Source organism: Muscardinus avellanarius (genome assembly GCF_963383645.1).
Source record: "Muscardinus avellanarius genome assembly, chromosome: 9".
NCBI lineage: Eukaryota > Metazoa > Chordata > Mammalia > Rodentia > Gliridae > Muscardinus > Muscardinus avellanarius.
In genome coordinates, this window is record NC_137795.1 from 44,558,332 (window position 1) to 44,583,364 (window position 25,033).

The 25,033-nt window shown below is 40.0% G+C and overlaps 1 protein-coding gene across 1 annotated transcript in view; it reads right to left on the reverse strand.

The window, feature by feature from the left end:
• PIK3CG (phosphatidylinositol-4,5-bisphosphate 3-kinase catalytic subunit gamma) overlaps positions 1 to 22,854 on the reverse strand; it is a 46,361-nt gene extending 23,507 nt beyond the window's left edge. Inside the window, exons 1-9 of the mRNA XM_080700951.1 lie at positions 20,848 to 22,854; positions 17,483 to 17,548; positions 17,148 to 17,373; positions 14,888 to 14,991; positions 10,243 to 10,389; positions 8,383 to 8,473; positions 6,557 to 6,687; positions 5,437 to 5,548; positions 3,324 to 3,481 (exon numbers count right to left, since the gene is read on the reverse strand). Coding sequence (XP_080557077.1) covers positions 3,324 to 3,481; positions 5,437 to 5,548; positions 6,557 to 6,687; positions 8,383 to 8,473; positions 10,243 to 10,389; positions 14,888 to 14,991; positions 17,148 to 17,373; positions 17,483 to 17,548; positions 20,848 to 22,842 — 3,030 coding nt within the window. The 5' untranslated portion in view covers positions 22,843 to 22,854. The remainder of the gene's footprint in view (positions 1 to 3,323; positions 3,482 to 5,436; positions 5,549 to 6,556; positions 6,688 to 8,382; positions 8,474 to 10,242; positions 10,390 to 14,887; positions 14,992 to 17,147; positions 17,374 to 17,482; positions 17,549 to 20,847) is intronic.
• Between the last annotated feature and the right edge of the window lie 2,179 nt (positions 22,855 to 25,033).

Genomic DNA, 25,033 nt, shown 5'->3' on the forward strand with positions numbered 1-25,033 from the left:
TCAGCTTAGTGATTGACTTTGACATGTTTGTGAATGTACATCATGTACATTAGGAAATTTCCCTCTTTCCCCCTCTCATCCCCCTCAGTTAGGTCACCTTATTTGCTCATCTACAGTTTTTCCTTCTTCATCTAGAGTTCCTCTTATGACCAGTTTTCTCCCTAGCTTCCTTTAATTCAAAATGCAAATGTATACAACATTTCCCAGCTTGCCTAAACACAACAGCCTTGTTATCTGAGATGCTGAGACACTGTTGAGTTTAGAGAGGCAGTCCCTGAGCTCGAAAACTTTGATTCATAAAGGAAACATAAAATAAAACAGAAAATCCTGGGTTAACAGTATGAGAAGGAAAGACAGAAAGACGAGAGGAGATAAGAGAAAAGAAAGGTCAGAGTTCTTTATCAAGTTCTTCATCAAGTGGGAAACTTTGGGAAGTTTTAGCATGTGCAGCTTAATGTTGCAGTTTCAGCTTTTTCTTGTTGGATGGAGGAGGGTGGAGGAAAATGAGGGAGGATGGACAGAAGCAGAGGCGGGGCGGGCAGCAGAACAGGTGGAGAGGGGACTCCACTCTTACTAGATCCCGTTATTTTGTCATGTTTCATATACTGTCTGAGATCTCATTTTAAAAATGGCTTCTCAGCTGGGCGCAGTAGTTAATTAGGAGGCTGAGACACGTGATCACACATTTAAAGCCAGCCTAAACTTAGTGAGGCTCTCTGCAACTTAGTGAGACCCTGTTTAAAAATAAAATAGGGTAGGGGGGGTAGTTCGGAGTTTGAATGCCCGTGGGGGGTCAATCCCCAGTAAACACACACACACACACACACACACACACACACACACACACACACACACACACTTTTGCCAACTAGAAGTTTTCAAAGTGTGAAGGCCCTCTGTGATACACATATAACAGTGCTGACTGAGTCACTGAGTCTCTGCTGTGGTCTTGGCATTGAGCCAAGTTTCGGACTCTGCCTCTCAGCTGGAGATGGGAACAGTTCACTTCTTGGCAGTGTCCCTGGGTGTCCTCATCAGAGGCCCAGAGCCCCGAGGCTGCCCAATTGTGGGCAGGAACCTCCAAAACTGTAAGCTAAATAACCCTGTCATGTAAAAAAAAAAGTATAATAAATATTTCCCAGAAAAACCACATGAGGTAGCTCTTGTTTTCTTTTTGCAGTTGAAGAAAGCAACATATACCTGTAATCTCAGTACTTGGGAGGTTGAGACAGGAGAATAGCAGGTTTGAGACCAACCTCAGCAACTCAGTGAGACCCTGTTTAAAAATAAAAGGGCTTGAGCTATAGCTTGAAGATAGAATGCCCCTGGGTTCAATCCCTAATACCCTAACCCCTTCCCCAAAAAGGGCAAGTGATTTTCATCACACACACGGCCATTAAGCAGCAGGACCAGAATTCAGACTTAGGGTTTATCTGCTTCAAAGGTCATCCTTTCCACCATCATGCAATGCTCTGTCTGTGTTTAAGGCTGGACCTGGTTATATTTACAGGTACTTAAACTCTAAGCCAGTCTGCCAACACACACATGGATGTATACAAGGGCAACCGAATCTATGAAGGTCTGCTTTGGAGATTCATATTGCCTAGGTGTTGCTTTAGTGAAGAAGGGCTTTAATGACTTAAGAAACAAGCTTTGATCACCAAGGGTGGAGAAATGATCTGGGACCAGAAGGACAGACTTTGAGCCTGCAAAGACTCACTGTAAACACACGTTGCTCTGGGTGGAAGCTGCCGGTAGTGGCAGAGAGAGAATCTTTCCTTGGCCTCCCCATTCCAAAGGTCTTCCCATTAAAAGAGTTCTGAGTTAAAAACAACAACAACAGCAAGAGCAAAAGAGAAAGCTAGAGGGAAGAGCTGCTGGGATTGTATTGGGCGACACAGGTGCTGTGGAGGTTGATGGGGCCATTAAAGTCAACAGGACAGACACATAGATGGTTGTCTCGGGGAGCATCAGTGGCAAAAAGAAGAGAAGATCTGTACAGAAAGGAGAGCCTGCCAGCAAGGCCAAACCCCTCGGTGTGTCTGAGTCTCTGAATCGCAATGGTGGCTGCTGTGTTTGTCTGAAGTTAGTCAGATGAACACCACTTCCAGGGGAGTAGGACTAAGTACTTCTCCCACTCCCACTTTAAATGGTGAAAGCCTCCCAGGTTCTTTTTATTTTTTTGAGCCATTTTTGTCTCCCAGGAAGTTGTCAAAATACACAATTTTTAACTTAAAAAAAAAACAGGACTGAAATGTGTCAAATCCCTGGAAATAGTCTAAAACCCAGTTGAGTTTATGAAGAAAAACACACAGTAAAAATCCATCTGGGCACCGAGATCTGTTTCTTTGACAACACCCCTGGAATTAGGGGAGGGCAACTCTTGTAATTATCAAATAGAAAGACAACTGAGAGAACAGCCAAGCACACACAGATTATGCAACGATCCGTCCAGTAATCGATTCCACTAAAGTTCAAGGTCCCCGTCACCCATGGGTCACACTGGACTCAAGGGACTCAGGAAATAAATAGATTTGTGCCAGAGATGTGGAGTGCAAATCTGAGCCAGCTTAAGACTGAGGAGGGTGGCTATTTCATTTCAAGGGGCCCAGGGCAAATGGATATGTTAAGTAATCACTCTTTGTTTTATGTTTCTTCTGTCCCCCTTAACAGTTATTAGATTTGCAAGTGTAAAATGTTCTCATTGGATATTTGAAATATTCAATCGTCAAAATTAGGTATAAACCTGGCAGGAATGAAGAAATACGTATCTGAACACTCTCAGATAGATGATTAGAAGCAGGGAAAAGCAGAGTTCTGTAGCATCCATGGTTACAGCAGTGAGATTTCCAATGAGAGAATGGATTTTACTTTATAAAAACAAGACATGCAGGCAAGTACAGCAAGAATTCCCTGCAGTAGTGATACAGTAAATACATACAGAAAGCAAAAATCCAAGTGAAGCCCACAATTGTTTGAGAGCCCCAAAAAGCATGTATGAAGTTTGAGTTTTCTGGTCAATGTCAAATAAACAAATATCCAATGGCCACCAAGCCATCCTCACCAGGTGCTTGTCCTTAAAGCCCTCTTTTCTGCAGTACCTGCACAATCCTGGGCTCTATGGGATACTTTGACTTGCTATTTGGTTTTAGATGGGAGAATCATTTTGCACTTGGGGAGTGACAGGGAGGAGATAGGGTGGTCCATGCCAGGAGGAGATGAAGGCTGAGGCTAGCTGAGCCTCCATGTGGGTTAGGAAGGGCTGTGCACAGGGTCAGCTTGGCTGGTGTTCTCAGTAGGAAATGAAAAGGGAGAGGACATACCTGAAATTTCTGGAAGTGTGGGCTTGTCTTCTTTCCGGAAGTTCCCATCACAAACAAGAAGTCAGGGGTTAGCACAAAAGGCACTCTCTCTTTATTAATGCCTAGGAAACTCTTGTAATTCCCAAGAATGTGCCCGAAGTCTATATGGAATAGGTTTCCTTAAGAAAAGAAAATGTCTGACAGTATTACACTGACACAAGTGCTTGCAATAACACTGTTTCTTGAAATATTTTTTAAGTTGCCTGAACATAAGCTGTCTTGGGTAAAAGGAATTTTTTACATGTTTTATTTATTTTTATTTACGTATTCATTTATTTATTTGTGGTACTGGGGATGGAACCCAGGGGCATTCTACCTCCGAGTGACACCCCCAGTCCATTTTTTTATTCTTTATTTTGAAACAGGTTCTCAGTGAGTTGCAAAGAGCTTTACTAACTAGCTGAGGCTGTCCGCAAACCGGATCCTTCTGTCTCAGCTGCCCAAATGCTGGGATTACAAGCGTACGCCACCATGCCTGGCTTTACATGTTTTATTAGCTGTGATTTTTTTTTTTTTTTTTTTTTTGGTGGTACTGGGGATGGAACCCTTCTATCTCCAGGCTATACTCCCAGACCTATTTTATATTTTATTTGGAAACAGGGTCTCTTAAGCCAGCATGGCTGGCTTTGAACCTGCGCGATCCTCCTGTCTCCACCTACCAAGCGTGGGTATTACAAGCGTGCGCCATCACGCCCGGCTAGCTGTGCTATTTTAAGTCTTAGCAGGTGAGTGAGAATAGTAGCCACAAAGCATTCTTTGAGCGGAGTATGTTTTTGATATCCTTCCAGTGTTCTTTAAATGACAGCCAAATGCCATTTTAAAAAAAAGTCTCACCTCAAAATTATTCTTAGAAACAGAAATAAAAAATTTCTGGCCAATATGTCACCCTGATACGTGAGCCTCTCTTGTGCTCTTCATGTAACTCAGGATAGACTGATGTTACGCTCTGCTTGGGTGGGTTTGGGGAACATTCTCCTCTTACTTTTGAATGGCACAATAGAAATAAATCATTCTGAATCTCCTTTGGTTCAGTTTTTGCCACTATCACCATACCATTCATTTTCATTTATGTGGTCTCTTTTGATTTTTATAGTCCATAAATACATCATTTTTATATTTATCCTATTTTCACAGAGAGTAAGCAATTTGCCCCAACCTGGTGCCTTTTCTAGATCTCTGTCTCTCCTGTTACAGGGCATTGAACCCAGGGGCATTCATTGTCTGAGCTATACTCCAAATCTTTTTTAAATTTTTAAAAAATTTGAAACCAAGTTGCTGAGGCTGGCCTTAAACCTGTGATCTTCCTGTTTCAGCCTCCCAAGTACTGGAAACACAGGTGTGTGCCGCCATGCCCAGCTCTTCTCTTAAATGGTTCAAGTTCCATATACAAAAACCTCATAGTGTGGTGGCCACTGCTGGCCACTGTCAGAGTAGATAGTGAACCAGCAAAAGGGGAGATTCAGGGAAGCAGAACATTTCAGATTCAAGGGCATCTTGGAGGCATTTTTTACCACTTCTCTGCAACACCTGACATGAAGGGTCACTCTGACCTCCCCTGGCTTCTGGAATACACGCTATTCTAGCTTTCTCTCTAACTTTCCCTTTTAAGTCTCATTTCTTGCCTCTTCTTCCCTTAGACTCCTCAGACTCAAGGTGGGTGGTCTTTCTAGGGCGATCTCAGCATCAGTCTCCCTGGACAGTAATGACTTCTAAATCAGTGCTCTGGCAAATTATTCTGTGCAAGTTCAAGGCCAGCAGGTGGTAACTTAGATGGTGTTTCAAAATAATAAAAAGGGCTGGAGGTTTAGCACCCCGAGTTCAATCCCCCATACCACAAAAAACAAAACCCAAACCCTCTGTGCAGGGCAGCTGGGGAAATGAGGAAGTAATGATTAGTGAGGACAGGGTTTCAAATGGGGAAAATGGAAGAGTTCTGGAGACAAAGTCATGACGCTTTGCACAACGGGAATGTCCTTCATGTCACCCAACTGCACAGTAAAAATGGTTACAATAGAAGATTTTATGTTATGTGTATTTTACCACAATAAGATTATTCTGTGACAGAGCAACTCACCTGTCTCTGAGATCATAATATTGTCATTGTGTCTGTCCCCTATTCCGAGAACAAAGGTTGCCACACAGTAGCCGGCACAGGAATAAACAAATCTCTCCACTGCTGCCTGAAACTAATTAAAATGCATCTGAATATTAATTGTCTTCTAGCTACAAAGAGCAGCACAAATCTGTTAGAAATGACTTCCAGAGAGACACTGTTTGGGGAACTGTTTTCAGAGAGCAGGTTAGTTGTGTTTGATGTCATTAAAATTGTATCTACTAAGTGCCAATGTTTGCATTGCCCTGCTTGTATTTAAAAATTTTAAAAGGTAAAAATTCAAAGCATCACAATAGCAAGAAGAGTGCAGGAGAGTCAGAGGGCAATGGTAATTCAATCAGAGGGTCCGCTTCCTCTCCATGCATGACTCGCTCACAACTACAGACACCCAGGGAGAGTTCTCCTTCATTCAACATATGTTTCATCCTTCGTCAACATATGTTTTGTTTGTGGCCATTTAAGAGTGTGCATAGGTTCACAAATCCGCACGTATTGCAGATTAATAAGTGCTGCTAATTATATTTCCTCCTCAAAAGGCAGCTACTCATGCAAATGCAACGTGCAAATCCTGAGCAGAACTTTCCAGGACAGCCAAACAGACTAACCACACAGCTTGTGAAGGACTAAGCGTGTTCACTACAGAGGATGTTGGAAATGACATTTCAGCATCCATAATTTACCATTTAGATCAGAGTGCAGTGGTAAATTATAAATGATTTTGTTGGGTATGTGGTATTTCCCAGGTAGGAAAGACTTTATATGTGGGAACTAAATCTTTGTGCTGAACAGCAAACATAGCCATAAAAAGTGCTAATGGATTGCTTTGCAGAACCAAATTCCATGCAAAGCATGCCTGGGAATAGAAGGCAAAGCAGGAGCTCAGTTTGAATACGTGCGCCTCTGTTTTACACAAATATGCTCTGTCATCAGGGAAAGCCCCCTAAAACCTCCGCCACCTCGCCAGAAGGACTTCATCAATGTAGGGAGACAAGACCTTGGAAAGTCCTTTGAAAGCCTGAAGCCACTACTGCTATATAAAGGACAACTTGTCAGAGGCCTGGGTGGGGGGACATCAGCTCACCTTTTCTTCAATCGGACATTTTTCTTTGAGCCAGTGATTGAGAACTTCGTCTTTGAAGGCGCCCGTGTTGCCCACCGTGCTTTGTTGAATTTTGGCAATTGTCGTGGCATCTTTCACGATCTCGATCATGCCTATGTTGAGAAGGCACAAAGTATGGTGGAGATTGGGGCCTCCAGACTGACCCAGAGGAAGAGTGAGTTTGTCTTTGTTGAGTGAAAGACAGAAGGTCAGAGGGTTTTTGTTCTCAAATCAGAGGGCGGTTTTTCCAGAGGTCTGTACTGTTGTCTTGCTTATAAGAGGAAGAGAGAGAACAGAGGGAGAGTACGGAAGTTGTGTGGGATAGTCCTACAAGAGCCGTGCAAAGCTTTGAGCAATAATGAGTAAAGGCACTTAGTGCTGAGCACAGTCTTCCTCACTCGGCGATCTGTGTTTATTCCTTTTTTAAAATTACAGGGTCAGCTGGGCATGGCAGCACATGCCTGTAATCCCAGTATTTGGGAGACTGAGACAGGAGAATTGCAGGTTCAAGGCCAGTCTCAGCAACTTAGGGAGACCCTGTATCAATCATCAAGAACATAAATAATAATCATTGCTGGTGAAGAGGAACCCTTATACACTTTTGGTGGGATTTCTAATTATCACAGGGGCAATGAAGATCAGTTTGGAGGTTTCTCAGAAGACTGGGGATGGAACCACCATATGATCCAGCTAGACCACTCCTAGATACCTTTCCAAAGGAATTGAAGTTAGAATAGTGTAGTAATACACACATCCATGTTTCTAACAGTACAATTCCAAATTATGGAATCAGCCTAGGTGTCCATTAAGATGTGAATGGATTACAAAGCTGCGGTATATACACTAATGGATTTTTTACTCAGCCACAAATAAAAACAAAATTTATGTCTTTTGCAAGAAAATGGATGGAAATAAAGAATATTATGCTAAGAGAGATCAGCCAGTCTCGGAAAGAGAAGAGTTCTCTAATATGTGGAAGTTAGAGAGAAATTGGGTAACAAAAGAGACTTCAGGTAAAGAAGGGGAGACTCCAGTGGAGTCATGGAGTTAAATGAGGAGGGGGGAGATAATTGATGAAGGCAACAGTTCAAATATTGCTTTGCACATATATGGAATTATCAACACCAATCTCAAGGACATATGTGGGGAAGGGGAAGGAGTAGGGTGGAATCCAGAGGGAAATACACCAATTTACAATAAGCAATAAGTTTGTTTAATACAAGCATATTAAACAGCAGAATAAAGTAGGGCTGGGGGGGGGTCTGGCTCAGAAATAGAATGCTCCTGGGTTCAATCCCCAGTACTTGCCCCAAATTACAGGGTCAAATGCAAATGGTTTTGCACAGTTCTTGTATCAGAAACTTGAATAAAAGTATGTTTGATCTAACTAAAATCTTAAATGTCTATAAAAGTACCTGGGAGTAATAAGAGTGTGTGATAGCTTTAATAATGTGAATTCTGGAATTTAAAAAGAAGTGACAGATCTTTCTAATTTTAAATGTTATTTGTGGGAGAAAAGTTTAATGTGTAATGAAATTACTAAAAGTTTGGGGTGAAGTAAAGAGGAGGGAACAAGTTCGAACTGAAATCATCTCCATGTACAGTCACATAGATTTGGATTGTGTACTCATGTCTTTTCAACATATCTAATTAAAATGAGAGTCACAGTCAATAGCTTGGGGAAGTTTTCTTCTTTATATGGTTTATGATTGCAATTTTTAGTATTAAATGTCTACCCCAAAGAAACTCTGATCTTTTATAAAATAAAATAGCTGAATGGCATATATACTCCTGAGGTAGCCACATACCTATTTTGTCACCTGTTGAAATGCAACCATACGGTAGGAGGCACAAATCCAAAGATTCAGTCTCCCAAATGGACTCCATGATTCGTAGAATCTGGGCATCAAAACACAGAAAAGTTTCAGCCGGGCGTGGTGGCGCACGCTTGTAATCCCTGCGCTTGGGAGGTGGAGACAGGAGGATCGCGCAGGTTCGAAGCCAGCCTCTCTGGCTTAAGAGACCCTGTTTCCAAATAAAATATAAAATAGGTCTGGGAGTGTAGCCCGGAGGTAGAAGGGTTCCATCCCCAGTACCACAAAAACAAAACAAAACAGAAAACACACACACACACACACACACACACACACACACAGAAAAGTTTCTATTATAAGTATGTATTTACTTACTGCATTTTCCCTTAAAAATAGCAATCTTATCTGGTAACACAAAATATGTGAGTAAACAAATATATAAGTAACAGTATATCTTTTATTAATAAACCCTGTCTGCTAAAGTTTTCACTCACTGAAAGCCTGTTAATTTCACAAAGTCCCTGAAATGTACTTTGGAGAAGAGGGTAAATGGATGTCTTTTGGGGTTGGTTTTAGCCATGTTTCATTATCTGTTCAAAGTGTTCCATTCTGTTATATATATATATATTTTCCCCGTATTAACTCTAACGTCCTTACAATAATAATGTTTATTATTCTAGTATTCATAAGACATTCTCAGGCTACAACCAAAGCTGTAATAATAACAATGATGATAATAACAACTTACATCTGCTTTGTGGCTTTTTATGTGTGATCCTTACATTAATCTTATACTGGAAGTATGACTATTATTCCCACTCTTCCAGTGAAGAAACAAAGCCTTAGAGAGTTTAAATAACTTGCCCATATCTGTCAAACTATGTCTTAGTAAAGAAAACAAAGTACACAGAGTTCTAGTGCAAACTTTTCCTCAAAATGAGAGGAACAACAGAGCAATTTTCATCTTTTGAAATGTTCATCTTTGAACAATTCAAAAGATTCTGCAAATTTATTAAAAATTGAATTACCCTAAAGAAAGGACTGAAAGATTTTTTCTTTTTAAAAATACTTCTTAGACAATACACATATCATTCTTGAAAATAAAGCAAAGCAAAGGTATTATTGTTTCCATATTAGAAATAAGTAAAAACAGAATTTTAGAACTGAAAATATGGCCCATTTTTAAATAGCCTACCTTTAAGTCAGTATGGTTTGTCTACTTCAAATTTTTAGAAATTGTTACCTCTACAATGTTGAGTAAATGGAATTTGGAGAATATAACTTCAAATATTTGTGAAGCTAAAGTTTGTACAGAAATGTGAGAAATATGAGAATAATTGGCACTGATATCTTGGTAATTTACCTTCTGCCCTAACAACACATTTGCTCTTCTCTTTATCTACCTGCTCTCTCCTTCCCATAAAATCGTTTACTTGAGTTTGTGTATGTGCATCAGAGGAGTTGTAACCAAGAAAAGTGCCTGTGGGTGTGTAGATATGTCTACTAATAAGAATAAACTGGGTGCTATGGTAAATGCGGCTATGTTCTAAGTTACCAGTATCAGAGTGTAAGAAATGGAGTGTAAGAAAAAGAGTTAGGTGAGGGAAGTGGGTCTGGCTACTTGGGATGGTGGATCTTCATCTTTGAAGAAATGAACAGAACTGTGATGCATATCAGATAACATATGTAACCATCCACAGCCATATTACACAAGTAAATAGTTTCATGTAACCTTTAAATAGTGCTTATCATATATAAGAAGAGGATGGGAATAGAATAAATAGAAGGCTTTTTTAGCTCTAATACAAAATTATTTTTTCAGATGATTGAACAAATTCCATAACATTAGCATACCTGTAAAATAAGCATGTCTTGGCGCAGATCATCACCATGCTTAAAGATAATTCCAATGGTTTCATTTGATAGGGCTGTAGGATCGGCACATTTAAACTCAAGCCACAGGGGCTTTTTTTTGGAAGCCATCACTTTACATTTTTCAATCTGTAAGGGAAATGGTTATGTTTCCTATATATAATGAATATGCATTGTGGAAACACAAATTTTCTTGCAGAACATCACTATAATCTAAACCAGGATAAAGTCCTGGTTGGGAAATGATTTTAATCTTTGGGTAAAAGTACACAGAAGGCGTTCTTACCAAATCTAGATATGCTAAGTGAGAGCAAATTTGCAACATTTCATCCAGTGGTTCATGAAAGACAGAAGGGCTTGGAGTAACATATTCCAAACTCTGAAAGAAAACAACTTCCAGCCAAAAATTCCTACCCGGTAAAATTATCTATCAAATTAGATGGGGAAATAAGAAGCTTCCATGACAAACAGAAACTGAAGACATTTATGTCTTCAAAACCAGCGTTAGAGACTTATAGAACTGATCAAAAATTCAGCAAAGTGTCTGGATACAAAATCAATCTTAAAAAATATACCAACCATAAATTTATTGAAAGAGAAATTAAAAAAAGACCTCCACTTACGATTTCCCACAAAAACATAAAATACTTAAAAATAAACTTAACCAAGGAGGTAAAAGAACTCTACAAAGAAAATTATAAAACACTGAAAAAATAAATCAAAGAAGATATTAGAAGATGGAAAGATCTCTCATGTTTATGGATAGGCAGAATAAATATAATCAAAATGGCCATCATTCCAAAAGTGATATACAGATTCAAAGCACTACCCACTAAATTACCAAGATCATTTGTCATAGACTTAGAAAAATCAGTCCTTAATTTCATTTGGAACAACAAAAAAATAATAATAGCCAAAGTAGTTCTCAGCAACAAAAGCCATGCAGGAAGAATCACAATACCTGACTTTAAACTATATTACAAAGCCATTGTAATAAAAACAGCATGATACTGGCACAAAAACAGGTATATAGACCAATGGAGCAGAATAGAAGATTCAGAAACAAATCCACACACTTATAGCCAAGTGATTTACAAAAAAGGGACCAAAAATATACACTGGAAGAAAGATAGTCTGTTCAGCAAATGGTGTTGGCAAAACTGGTTAACCATATGCAGAAAAATGGAAATTAATCCCACTTTCTCACCCTGCACAAGAATCAATTAAAGATGGATCAAAGACTTGGAAATTAAACCAGAGACTTTGAAGCTCCTTGAAGAGGGCATAGGTTCAACACTGTAACACATAGTCAAAGATAAATGCTTTCTCAACAAGACTCCAAAGGCACAACAAATTAAAAGGCCAATCAATATGTGGGATTGCATAAAACTGAAGAGCTTTTGTTCAGCAAAGGAAACTGTCAAGGACCTCATTCGAGAGCCAACAGAATGGGACAAGATTTTTACCACCTCAGATAGAGGACTAATATCTAGAATATACAGAGAACTCAAGAAACTCAACACTAAAAAAAAATCATTCAATCAAAAAATGGGCAAGTGAACTAAATAGACAATTTATGAAAGAAGAAATTCATATGGTCAATAATGCATTAAAAATGCTCAACATCATTGGCAATAAGAGAGATGCAAATCAAAACTACCCTGAGATTTCACCTAACTCCAACTAGAATGGCAATCATTCAAAACACAAACAACAACAGATGCTGGCGAGGATGTGGAGAAGTGTGAACTCTAAAACATTGTTGGTAGGATTGCAAATCAGTACAACAACTTTGGAAAATAGTATGGAGAATCCTCAGAAGAATGGGAACAAATCTACCATTTGATCCAGCAATACCACTGTTGGGTATCTACCCAAAAGAAAGGAAACCAAACTACCAAACTAATGCATGTGTATCTATGTTCATAGCTGCACAATTCACCAAAGCCAAACTGTGGAACCAGCCAAGATGTCCATCAACAGATGAATGGATTACAAAACTGTGGAATATGTACACAATGGAATTTTACTCAGCCATTAAAAAAAACTCAATTACATCAAATGGATGGAATTGGAGGACATTATGCTAAGCGAGATTAGTCACAAAAAATAAGAAATCAGATGCTTGCCCTAATATGTGAAAGCTAAGGAGAAATGGGTCATCATAGGAGGAACTCTAGATGAAAAAGGAAATCCTGTAGAGGAGCAAAGAAGACAACCTAAATGAGGGGACAGGAGGGGAAAAGAAGGAAATTCTCTAAAATACACAATGTACTTAAACATATCGAAGTCAACCACTAAGCCAAGCATGGGAAGGAGGGACGGGGAGGGAATGAGATGGTAAATGGGTAGGAACTAAATGCATGATGTGTACATGTATGTACACACAAGTTTTTCCCCCAATATGATGTATGAATATAATGCACCAATAAACAATTAATAAAAGATCTTACTTAAAAAAATAAAAAAATAAAAAGTCAAAAAACTGCAAGCACCTGTTAATAAAGGTCTTTAAAAAATAAAAAAAAAGTATAACACTCCTTCTTATCCTCCCACCCCATACACCTAAACAAAGTTAAGGTAGGGGAAATATTGCTTAGAAGCCACTCAACAACAAAAACAACAAAAACTCTTTTAGGAGGTTTAGACACAGCAAATATAATTTGAAAGCTGTGATAGTATATCGTTATCACTACCAAATTCTAAATGAAGGCCATTGATGTATGATTTTTTTTTGTGTGTGTGGTACTGGGGATGAAACCCAGGGGCATTCTACCTCTGAGCTACACCCCCAGCCCTATTTTTTTTTTATTCTTTATTTTTAAACATGGTCTCAATGAGTTGCAAAGGGCCTCACTAAGTAGGTGAGGCTGTCTGTGAACGGCGATCCTCCTGTCTTGCCTCCCAAATGCTGGGCTTACAAGTGTGTGTCACCACGCCCAACTGTATGATCTTAAGATCGGTCTAGTTTACTGGTAACTGTATATAAAAATAAACATACAAGAGAGGGGATTTTTTCTTTCCATGAGATTTAAATGTTATAGAGGTTACTGTCCTGATATAAACAACTATAAGACTAGATAATTATACATTTTTTTTAGGCATCAGGCAGTAGGCGGCAGAGGTCTGTGACCCCAGGGAGAAGGAAGACAAATGAAAAGAGCCCCGTATTAGCCACAGGTTATCGCTGGGGGCTGTTTCTAGGCTGGAACACAATGAAAGATGACCCGGATTGAGCCAATGATCCAGCAGTCTAGAATAAGGTAACTGAAGTCTCAGAAAGAAAGAAAAGAGAGGATAGGAAAATATTCATTCAGAAATCAATAGATGTGATAGAACACAAACCAGTAAGTCCAAGAAGCTCACCAAACCCTAGCAGACTAAACATAAAAAAAAAAAAAAACAGCTCAAGGCACATCATAACCAATGTGCTCAAAAGCCAGTGGGAGAGAAGAGCTTAAAAGAAGCCTAGAGAAAAAAGGAAAAGACGTGCTGTGTAGAGAGAATCAAAGATAACAGGGACAGAGACTTATTATCAGAAAATAGACAAGCCAGAAGAAAGTATTCCTCAAAGAATAAGACTCATGTCATTATAAGATTCTACATTTAGCAAAAATATTTTTTTTCAAAAATGAAGAATAATAAAAAGATTTTCAGATAAACAAATGCTGAAAGAATTTACTGCCAGCTGACTTACAGTATAAAATGTTAGGTGTCAAAGAAAAAATGTTGGCATGTGGAAATCTGGGCTAATACAAAACAGTACCCACAATGGTAAATGTGTTTATAAATATTAAAAACTGTTTCAGTCTATTGCCTGTGAAGTTTATTTTTGTGTAAAACAAAGATGATAAGAATGTACTGTGGCGTTTATAGCACATGCAGAAATTGAAAGCATGATAGAAATCTTACAAAGGATTGAGAAGGGATAATGGGAGTAAACTGTTGATAAGATTCATTTTTGTGTATGTGGTACTGGAGATAGACTCTGGGAGTGCTGTACCATTGACCTGCATTTAAGCCCTTTTTTAAAATTTTGAAATAGGGTCTCATTAAGTTACTGCTGGCCTTGAACTTGGGATCCTCCTGTCTCAGTCTCCCAAGTATCATATCCAGCCTGATCTAAGATTCTCACACATACACAAAGAGGTTTGTTATATGAATATAGTTAAGACTGTGTGGTATCAACTTAAGTATAGACATTAAGATTAATCCAAGAGAATAGAGAACCTAGATATAGACCCACATATAATAATGATCAGTTGACATTTGAAAGACTTTTTTTCCCCTAAAACATTTTTTTTAGAAAAATGTTCTCTACCTTTATTATGGTGGTGGTTTTATGATAACATATATATGCCAAAGATTATTGAACTGTGTACTTAAAATGGACAAGTTTTATTGTATGTAAAGGATATCTCAAAATGCTGATTTAAGATAAAATGGAAAGGAAACCAGCTGGCTTTGAAGCTTTTAGTAGCCTGTGACTAGAGAAGGTCTTTGCAGATGCCTGCCCACAGACTCTCCAGCTGCCCTGTCTCCTCGTATGTCAGGACTGGTCTCCAGAACGTATGCTAGACATTTGCAAGACATGAAGACTACCCAGAGAGATTCACGTGATACATACCACCAGGGTTCCTGCTTTTAGTCCGGGGTCATATGGAACTCTAAAGCTTTTGGGGAGGTTAGAATTCTGCAGGTTTTCAAGCTTTTGCTTTAGTTGTGAAATAACTGAAATTGTCAAAAGCACAAAAGAATTAAGTGAGTTCAAGAAATTACCAGTGTTATTTACAACATTTCCTGTAGCCATAATTATTTACAGCATTCTATATATTTGGGCTAGGGTGGAAAGTGGGTAGGACCCTGCCTTGGAGGAACTAACCATTTGAGGTGGCAAGATGAAAGTCATGCTTACTGTCAGCAACATCATCGTGTACAGGTCCACACAGAGGATGGAAATATTTGAATTATGTGGAATAGCACACGCGGGCCTTGCACTCAGGTAGAGCAGGACATTTTGAGAATAATGCTAAGGAGTTAACAATGTACTCTTCTTTTCATCTGTGAAACTTTTTTTAAAATTATATCAGATATTTTATTAGAGTAACACAAATCTGACTAATATACAATACTTGACCACACTTTAACATGCTTTTCCTATATTTTTATATTTTCCGGAATGATTACATTTAACAAGTGCCTTTACTAAACATTGAAAAGAAAGTCAAAAATTCATATAACTTGCTAAGTTTTTAAAACAAATAGGAAAGTATGGAATACAACTAAATAATATATAATTATGTAACAAGGAGATACAGTTATGACTACATATACAGCTATCACTCAGATTCAGTGGCTTAATCCTTTGTCTTCTTTTTTTTAAAATTTTTTTATTGAACATAAATGGTATACATTTAAACTATACTTGGTGCCCTCTCTCCCCCGCCCCTGTTTTCCCTTCCCCCCTCCTACCAATGATTGTCCTGCCATTTGATTTAGGAAACAGATATTTGAAGGCAATATTAGAGTTTGGTTAGGGTTCTGTAAATTCTTTTCCAAACAGGAAGTTAGAATGTGTACAGAACATAATGACAACTTCAAAATTCTTAAGGCAAAATACATACAGTGACAATTACTCTCTGGAGAACAGAATGGAGGCCAGTGCAAATATAAGATGATAATTATTTCCGCTATCATTTTTAGGAGGTAACATTATTCATGTGCTAGAAAAGAATCAGAGGAAAGTAGAAACTTGAAATATACGGAAGTGTAGCTGGACATGGTAGTGAATGCCAGGAATCTCAGTATTTTGGAGGCTGAGTCAGGAGGATCATAGGTTCGCGACCGGCCTCAGCAATTTAGAGAGACACTCAGCAACTTAGTGAGAGACTGTGCTTTTTGGTCCTTCATTCCTTCCTTCTTCCCTCCCTCCCTCCCTTTCTTCCTTTGTTATACTGAAGTACAGAAGTGCATCAGTGTCTATTATTAGCCACAGTGCTAGGTCTCAGTATATAGAAATGAATGAGATGTTCCTTAATTTAAAAGTTATTACAGATTATCAGGCCAGAAATATGTGTTAATGACTATAATATAATATATCAATCTATACCTATGGAACTACAAAGAAGAAGTGATTAATTTTTTTAAGGAAAAGGACAGGATTTCTTAGGGTAGGAATAAGAAAATACTGGAAATGGCTTCAGAGAGGTAATGTGTGGCGTGTGTGTTATAGTATGTGTGTATTACTCTGCAGTATAAATTATATGAAGAAATGCAAAAATAAATATGCTATTAATTTATTCATGTGTTACCTTAAAGACTGAAAATTTTAAAATGGTAAGCACATATTTAAAGATAGAGTGAAAAAGTAATCATTTAGAGATAGCAAATATTTTATTGTGTATATGAAGTTATTCTTAAAAATTACATTTTAGCTGGGCGTGGTGGCACACACTTGTAATCCCCGCACTTGGGAGGCTGAGACAGGAGGATCATGCAGGTTCGAAGCCAGCCTCAGCTGGTTTAAGAGACCCTGTCTCCAAATAAAATATAAAATAGGTCTGGGATTATACCCTGGAGGTAGAAGGCCCCTGGGTTCCATTCCCAGTACCACCAAAAAAAAAAAAAAATTACATCTTATATTTACAAAATGTTTAATTTTTAGATTTTAACATTTATCATCATAACTTCATGATTAAGAATATTTAGTTTTTAAAGATCAGTGACTTGTAAGAGGAGAACTTTAAATTTGCTGACTCTGTGCAGACAAGAGACTAAAGATTGTATTCTTGGCTGCCTTTAGGAACATAAAACTTGGCTTCCCGAAAGAAGCATCATAAAGATGATGACATTTGGAAAGAGAACCAAGAAAACAGAGCATTTGGTACCTTGGGAACTGACGTCATACTTTTCAGCAGAGAGTGATTTAATATCGATGGTGACTTTTTGTAACATCTCAATTACTTGGACCTGCTGGGTAAAGTCCTGCAGCATGGCTGTGCCACAGCCCCTCAGGTAGGCCTCCAGGATCACCGCGAACCTCTGCTGATAGTGTCTGGACTGAGCTATCTCACTTCTCAAGAACCAAAACAAGAAGTGTCCGATTCTTTTGTTCTGAGATAGATACAAGAAGGTTAAAATTATTATGACTAATGCTCTAGGTTTATAGATTAGTTCCTAGTGACCTAAAATGCCGTGCTATTATCAAAGTGGAAGTACTTACCCTTAAGCCACGCTTCAGCAGAAATCTTGCAAGGGCACTGTCATGGTATGGTTCAAATTTCACAGCCTAAAAGAAGAACACATAGGGCATTAGTAGGACTGCATTCTATGTTGGTAAGACAGGAAATAGGCAATGGAGAAAAACTGGTGTTCTGCTTGAATGGATCTTTATGGCTAGGGTGATGAGAACCTTACCAGCCACTTAAATTCAATTTACTACTACTACTACTACTACTACTAGTGTTGTTGTTTTTATTATTATTATTATTAGTAGTAGTAGTAGTAGTAGTAGTAGTCAGTATTGGGAATTGAACTCAGGGACATTCTACCTCTGAGCTACACCCTCAGGCCTTTTTTGCTTTTATTTTGAAACAGGCTTTCACCAAGTTGCTGAGGTTGATCTTGAACCTGTGATCCTCCTGTCTCAGCCTCCCAAGTAGCTGGAATTACGAGCCTGTACCACCATGCCCAACTTCGATTCTGCTTTTTTTGTTGTTAAAAGACACTTGGACCAGAGTGAATCACTTGCTTAGCATCACAGAGTAGCTGATGACAGAACTGAGGTTGGAGGTCAGACACTATTGTGTGCTTTCGTAACCTAGAGGAGGAGAGGTAAAGGGCATTTGCCCCAATTAAGGGCTGACTTGATCTATTGGAAGGATGAAGGGAAAATATGAAGATAGCTATAACAAGTCTACGACACAGACAGTAAGAGAGGTTTTTACAAAGAAAATGGACAGTGAAAATATAGTACATGGAAAGAGAAGAATAATTGTTCATTGTGATGATTCTTAGGCTCTACAGCTTCCCTTGTTGCATCTCATGGCAAGTCACTGAGTTGCTTCATGGGTAGCTCATCTGTCCACACAGAGCAGTCCTTACACTGTCATGCCATGATGTACATAATTTTTTGTCAAAATTTTTTGATTTTATATGCTTCCTCAGGTTGAGCATGATTTTACTTCTTAGTGTTTAAAAGTTTTCATATTGTTGGTTGGTATTAATTAAATTTTACTACTAGGGATTGAATCCAGGGCATTCCATCTCTGACCTATTTTATTTTTTTGTTTTGAAACAAAGTCTTGCTAAGTTACTGAAGCTGCCCTCAAACCTGAGGTCCTCCTCCTATCTCAGCCTTCTAAGTTCTGAGATTACAGATATGCACCTCCATGCCCAGTTTGGTTAATGTGTGTGTGTGTGTGTGTGTGTGTGTGTGTGTGTGTGTGTGTGTATGTGTGTGAGTGCATAGTACTGGGGATTGAATTTAGGGTCTCATTTATGCTAGGCAAGCACTTGACCACTGAGATATACCCATCCCCTAACATAGAGAATATTGATTTAAGTGATTGAAAAAGAATCAATAAAATATTTTTAAAATTAAATCTTGATAAGCTCATGTATATTTGTTAAATCATTCTCTCTACTTTTCAGTAAGTTTGTAATAGCTCATAATTTGAAAAGAACCGACACTAACAAATATTATTTAAATTATATCTGTACTTAAAGTTAGTAGGTAGATGCTATGTATAAACTTAAAGAAGCTTAAAATTATCCTGGAGTATTCTCTTTATAAGTAGAAATAATCTACCCTGCCCTCACAGGAGAAACTTTCATTCTAGTTTATATTTGGAGTCCTGGGATCTTGTTGGCATGATTTAATTCTTACTTTGGTTTTCCCCTTTGGAAATAATCAATTTTGACTTCACAATGTTTCAATTAAACCCATACTTTCAAAAATGCTTTTCATGGGTGTGGTCAAATAGGCGTCATCATAGCTGTATTCAAGGCCTTAGTTCTGAGAATGTGGCTTTTTAGCTAACAGTACTCACTTTAAATGTGTTTTAGGTTTCTAACCCAAACATGAATCTCTCTGTGTTTCACTTCTGTAAAGACAATGTAGATCTCAACTAGGAGACCATTTTTAACCAGGGATGAGTCATTTTGTCATATATGAAAAGGTCTCACATAGTTTTACAAATGACTATTCTTTTTCGAATTTAAGACCACAAAGTCAATGTTAAAATAACTTACTGACCTCTTTCATTTACAACATTTCCAAGAAAAACACTGTTCATCTTCTAATTCTGCAAAGTTTATTTGTAAAAATGACAACAAATAATCCACAGAGCCTTGGGAATTGGAGCAGAGTTTATGCAAATTTGCTTTGTGTTGGTTTTGTCATAGAGGGCCAAAAAATTGAAGATACTTTAACTATTCTAAACATTTTTATTTTTATGCCTGTATCTGAACTAGTGGCTAGAAAAAAATCGGGTGTATTTTATAGAGGAAAAGGGAAGGGCAAATTGTAATGTTCCAAGTATCTGACTAATGGACTGTGCCTGGATCCCTCAGTAGAAATTAAGTGTCCCCTGGCTCTGTGTTTTCATAATACTCTGCAGTTTTCTCTGAAGCTCTTGTCACAACTTATTAAACATGTTTGCCTGGTTACTAATTTAAAGTCTGTCCTCTCAGTACATGAGGTTGAGTTAATGAATATGCCTGTGCTCCGAAATAGCATTTCTATTTCAACTCCTTTACCCCCTTGTCCTTGTCAAGCAGTATAGCCTAATTTGAGAACTTTTATAGTGAGCAGGAGACCTGTTGATACTTAGATCCTTCCCAAACCTCTCTCATGTCACTTAGCCTCTTGGAACCCTGGAGAATGTCACGGGAACTGGAGTGGAAACACAGCCCCATCCCTGCTTAAAGAGAGGAGCTTTCAGGATTCTACCCAGATACGAACTGTTGTTCTAGGAGCTATAATACACACAGGAAGGGAGGTAGACCTTCTCTCTTCCCACTCTCCTGATGCTAGATTGATGCAGAGTGTCTGGGAGCCATGAGAAGGACAGGTCTGGTATCAGACCTCCTGGGTTTGAATTCTGGTCTGCTTCTCTCAAAGCATGTGAACTTGAACACATTACTTAGCCTCTTTGTGTCTTGATTTCCTTATGTATAAAATGCAAATGCTAATTAGACTTCCATCAGAGACATTGGGAAAGCTAAATAAGATAATACACAAAAAGCATGTAAATCGCTTGGCGCCTTGGCACAAGGAAGCTTCCAATCAAAGCTGAATCTAATAATTAACAGTAACAAAATATTTCCACGGGGCCAGTTTTCCCAAAAAACAAAGTACAGCAAGAATGTCTTTAAAATGCTTGGTGGCAAACCCTCAAAGACAGTAAAAAAGTAAGTGGAAGAGTTGACTACATTTCTAGATGGTTTCCTTAGCGCTATTATTACTGATCTGGAGGCTCAGAACAAAGCGTATCTCATAACAAATGGGGTGCCTGTGTGCATGCAAATAAGTTCCTTGAGAGGGTTCTGGTTCCTGGCTCCACTGATAACACCAACAACCCCTACCTGCACCAGCTGTAGAAGGTAATGCAAAACATCATCATCCTCCAAGCCCTCCAGTTTCTGAACTGCGATGGCCCTGACATTTTCATCTGAAAAGTTGCAGTCCAGGAGTTGCATTGTTAACCCAACATCCAAAGCACTTTGATCCCAGACCTCCCTTCTGGCTAACAGCTGGTATGTTTTGGCCACAATTTCTTGCTGTCCCCATTTCACTGAGCTAAACAACTTAGGATATGCTTTCGGATGCTTCAGGCTTTCATATCTAAAGTGCCAGAGCAATTCTTTGTCCTCAGCCGTGAGGGGGTTAAGTGGATCCGTGGCTATGATCGCCTCCAGTTGCTTGCGAAGCTGGTTGGGCATTTCAGCTCGAACTCGGTCCCCTTCAGGGTCAGTGCTGGGCCGATGCTTAGGCAGGGCTATCGGGTGACAGTAATTGTCCAGCAGAATGGAGATGGACATGGAGTTCTCCTTATCGGGGTTGGTGGCAGACGTGAGCTTGTCAGCGTTGAAGTTCCCTTGGTCTTCCCCCTTCCCGGATATCTGCCACATGTGGAGCACGTATTCTCCGTGACGCAGCAGGAAGCGGTGGTCTATCAGCAGCAAGTTCACATAGTAGAGAAGCTGAGCTTTTCCCCTAGACTCGGCACTGGAGGTCTCTGTCGAGGCCTTGGTGGACAGTGCTGGTGCTTTACCGCAGTAGATCTGGAGGTTCAGGAGAGCCCCTTTGGGCAGGTCTTTGATCTTGATACTGAACTCAAGCCACACATTCCAGAGCACCTCCTCTGTGAAGGGTTTGGGGCTGGTTCTCTTTTGGCAAAGGACTTGCTGCCCATGCTGGATGTTGGCTTCCACAAACACAGTGAGGTCAGTGTTCCGGGGCAGGACGGGGATATCGATGCCTCTGATCTTGACCCTGAACTTCCTGTCACAGTCCCACAGGGACACGGTGAACACACTCTCGTGGTCCTTGCCATGGATGGTCAGCTGCTCGTGGTAACCCGTGACTCCGGTGCAGTCGTCCACCAACGGCCACTCTTCCTTCCGGACCTCATCCTGGGTTGGGTCCGGGGGCGTGTCAAGCACCAGGTGAATCTCTTCTCCATTCTTGAGGCAGTGCCTCACCCACTGGAAGTTTTTGATGGGCATGTCACCAACCAAGTACTCATCCCGGCCACAAACACGCAGCACAAAATCCTGTTCGCTTTGGCTTTCAGGAATATCCATCAGCGACTTCTTTTTGGCCATCTTAGTGAAGAAGCTGTGGAGGATGGTGCTGGGGGTGTCATCGGCTGAGACCTTGATGGTCTGGCTGGTGGTGCTGCGATGGATGATGATGAAGATGCAATTGTTGACAATCTTCTTCGACAGGTACTCCGGGAGGGGCTTGGACGTCACCCAGGGGTGCATGGCATAGAGCTGGGCATCGCGGCCGGCCACCTCGGCCATGCGAGGGGTGACCAGGCGGCGGCGGGTGAACTCCAGCTCGTCGTCGTGCACATTGCTGACATCGGTGACATCGTAGCCGATCAGGGCGGTGAGCTGTCGCTGGAAGGCCAGGGTGTCCTCGGAGGGCGCGTGGCGCTGCACCACGTGGATCTGGCCCGGGCTCCGGCGCAGCACCTTCCAGTAGTGCAGGCAGTCGAGGGTCTGCACCACCTGGTACTTGTCGTAGATCTCGTACCACTGCCCCTTCTTCTGGTAGAGCAGGAGGAAGCGCTCGGGGCCCAGCCGGTGGTAGAAGTCGGCCGCCACGCTGGTCTCCAGCGCGCGCAGCCACACCTGGGCTTTCATCTGCTCCACGTTGCCGTGGCCCGCCACGTGCAGCAGCACCGTTTCGGGGGTCTTGCTGTCGCGCTGGCTGGTGGGCAGCACGAACTCGATGGGGATGAGCTCCATGGAGGACAGGCTGGCCACCGCGCTGCGTGGCTTCATCCTCCGGCGTCGGCGCAGGTTGTCCTCTCTCAGAATCACAGGCTGATCATACGTCTCCAGCTCCATGCCCCGCGTGACCTGGGAGCAGAGAAGCAGAGAGCTCTGTCACAAGAAAGGCCTGTCCCTTTTTTACTTTTTTCTTTGCAACATGGCAGAAGAGATCATCTTGGAGCAGATAGTCGTGGGCGCTGGCACTCAGAGGGCCAAGTACTGGGAGTCAGGGCACCTGAATCTTGGCTCTGACACTTAACCATCATTCATCTGGGTGACTTGGGGATACTTGATCTCTGAGCCTGTTTCTTACATAAAGGCAGATTGGTTAGTAATGCCTCGTAGGGTGGAGGTGAAAGTTAAATGAGGTAGTATACTTCTTGGTATGAATAATGAATGTATGGGGCTCGGAGATCCCTTTCTCCACTTTTGTATGTGTTTGAAATGTTTACCTAAAAAAGTAAATATGTAAGCGGGGCACAGTGGCACACACCTGTCATCCTAGTACTTGGGAGGCTGAGACATGAAGATCACAGGTGCAGAGCAGCTCATGGTTACTTAGTACAGTGTTTCAAAATAAATAAAAAGGACTGGAGGTGTAGCTCAGAGGTAAAACACAACTGGGCTCAGTCCCCAGTAAAATACACACACAGGCACACACGTAACACACACACACACACACGTGCGCGCACACACACACGCACACACACGCACATACACGCACACACACAGCAAAACATTCATCTAGCACAGTACCTGACATAATGGTAACTGTTATTAGGCATACTGAAACACACAGATAGGTAAAATGATATAGTTCGGGACCCAGTTCCAGTTTATGGTGCACTGTGAGATGCAGACATAGCTCCTTTGAACACAAGCTTTTGCCTTTCTCCTCTGTTCAGTCCAGCTCTTCTCTAACCCAGACACCGTACCCAACCTCCTTTCATGTTCTCTATTTTCACACTAGCTAGACTTGGGACCTACTCGCCTCCTCGCTAGTCAACTTCCTGTCGCTTTCATGTTTTTTCTTTTTAATGAGAAAGATAGTCATTTTGTTCATAATATTTAAAAAAAATACCAGAACTTACAAAGCTGTAATAGAGCCCATTTGAAGATGTATCAAATTTTGAACCATGAAATGTGCCAACACTTTAGCGGTCAGTGCTGTCCTAGGGCGGCATCCAAGAGGAGTTGCCCGAGGCTGCACTCTCCTAATGTGACCATCTAGGTAATTTTTACTTTGCACCAGTTTACTTGCCCTGCCTCTGCTTCAGATGGTGGAGGACCCTCACGGTGGAAGGCAGGGTTTCTGGACCTCAGCCACCTACTTTTTAGACTCCAAATGGTCATTTAGCTTCTATTTTACCCTCATATTTTCATCTCTATATCAAGGATTCACAAATTTATTTCTATTAAATTATCCACACTTGCTGCAAATATTTAATAAGTACCTCCCCTCCACAAGGCATGGAAGCATAAATATGACATGCTGCAGCAAGAAACTCTCAAATGACTGAAATTCTAGAAACAGTAAAATTGAAAGATGAATTATTAAAGTATTTTGATCTTAATATTTAATATTACTACCTTATATTATATTCTAAATAAGAATCAACTATTAAAATAAAAGTTAAAGTTCCAGAAAATGTCATTTATTCTCATTAATAACTAGTTTTAATGAGAAACAACCATTTATTACTTTAAGAAATAGTGAGGCATTTGATACATACTGAAAAGGAATTTAATTAAAACGTAAAAAAGATAATTTTCACTTGATCTAAATTTACGATTAAATCTTGGCTTAACTTATTTTTAAAGTCAATATTCCCTGTCTTAAAATAACATAAAGCTCTACTTAGTAAGCAAGTGAAACCAACTGTCCCAAACAACTGTCTCTTTTAGCTTAAAAGACTCATTTTTGGTCTTTTGCTACATTATACTATAATTAACAAGAGAATCCTAAGATGTGTTGATATTAGCATTTACTTGAAATGAAACATGTCCAAATTAGGCAGTATCATAATACACAGGAATATCTACTTCAGTGATATCAAACAATCTTATAGGATGCAGAGGAAAACAGGTTAAGCAAATACTCACAGGTTTTCTTCATGGTTGAGGTTAAAAAGCTTTCTCCTTTTATGAAAAGATGTTAGAAACACTGTAAGTACAGTAATTTCTAAGCATGCACTTGTAAGAACATGAAGCCTAGCTGGTAGGGGCTCCAGGGCCCTCCCTCTTCCTCCCAAACAAAAACAGAAAA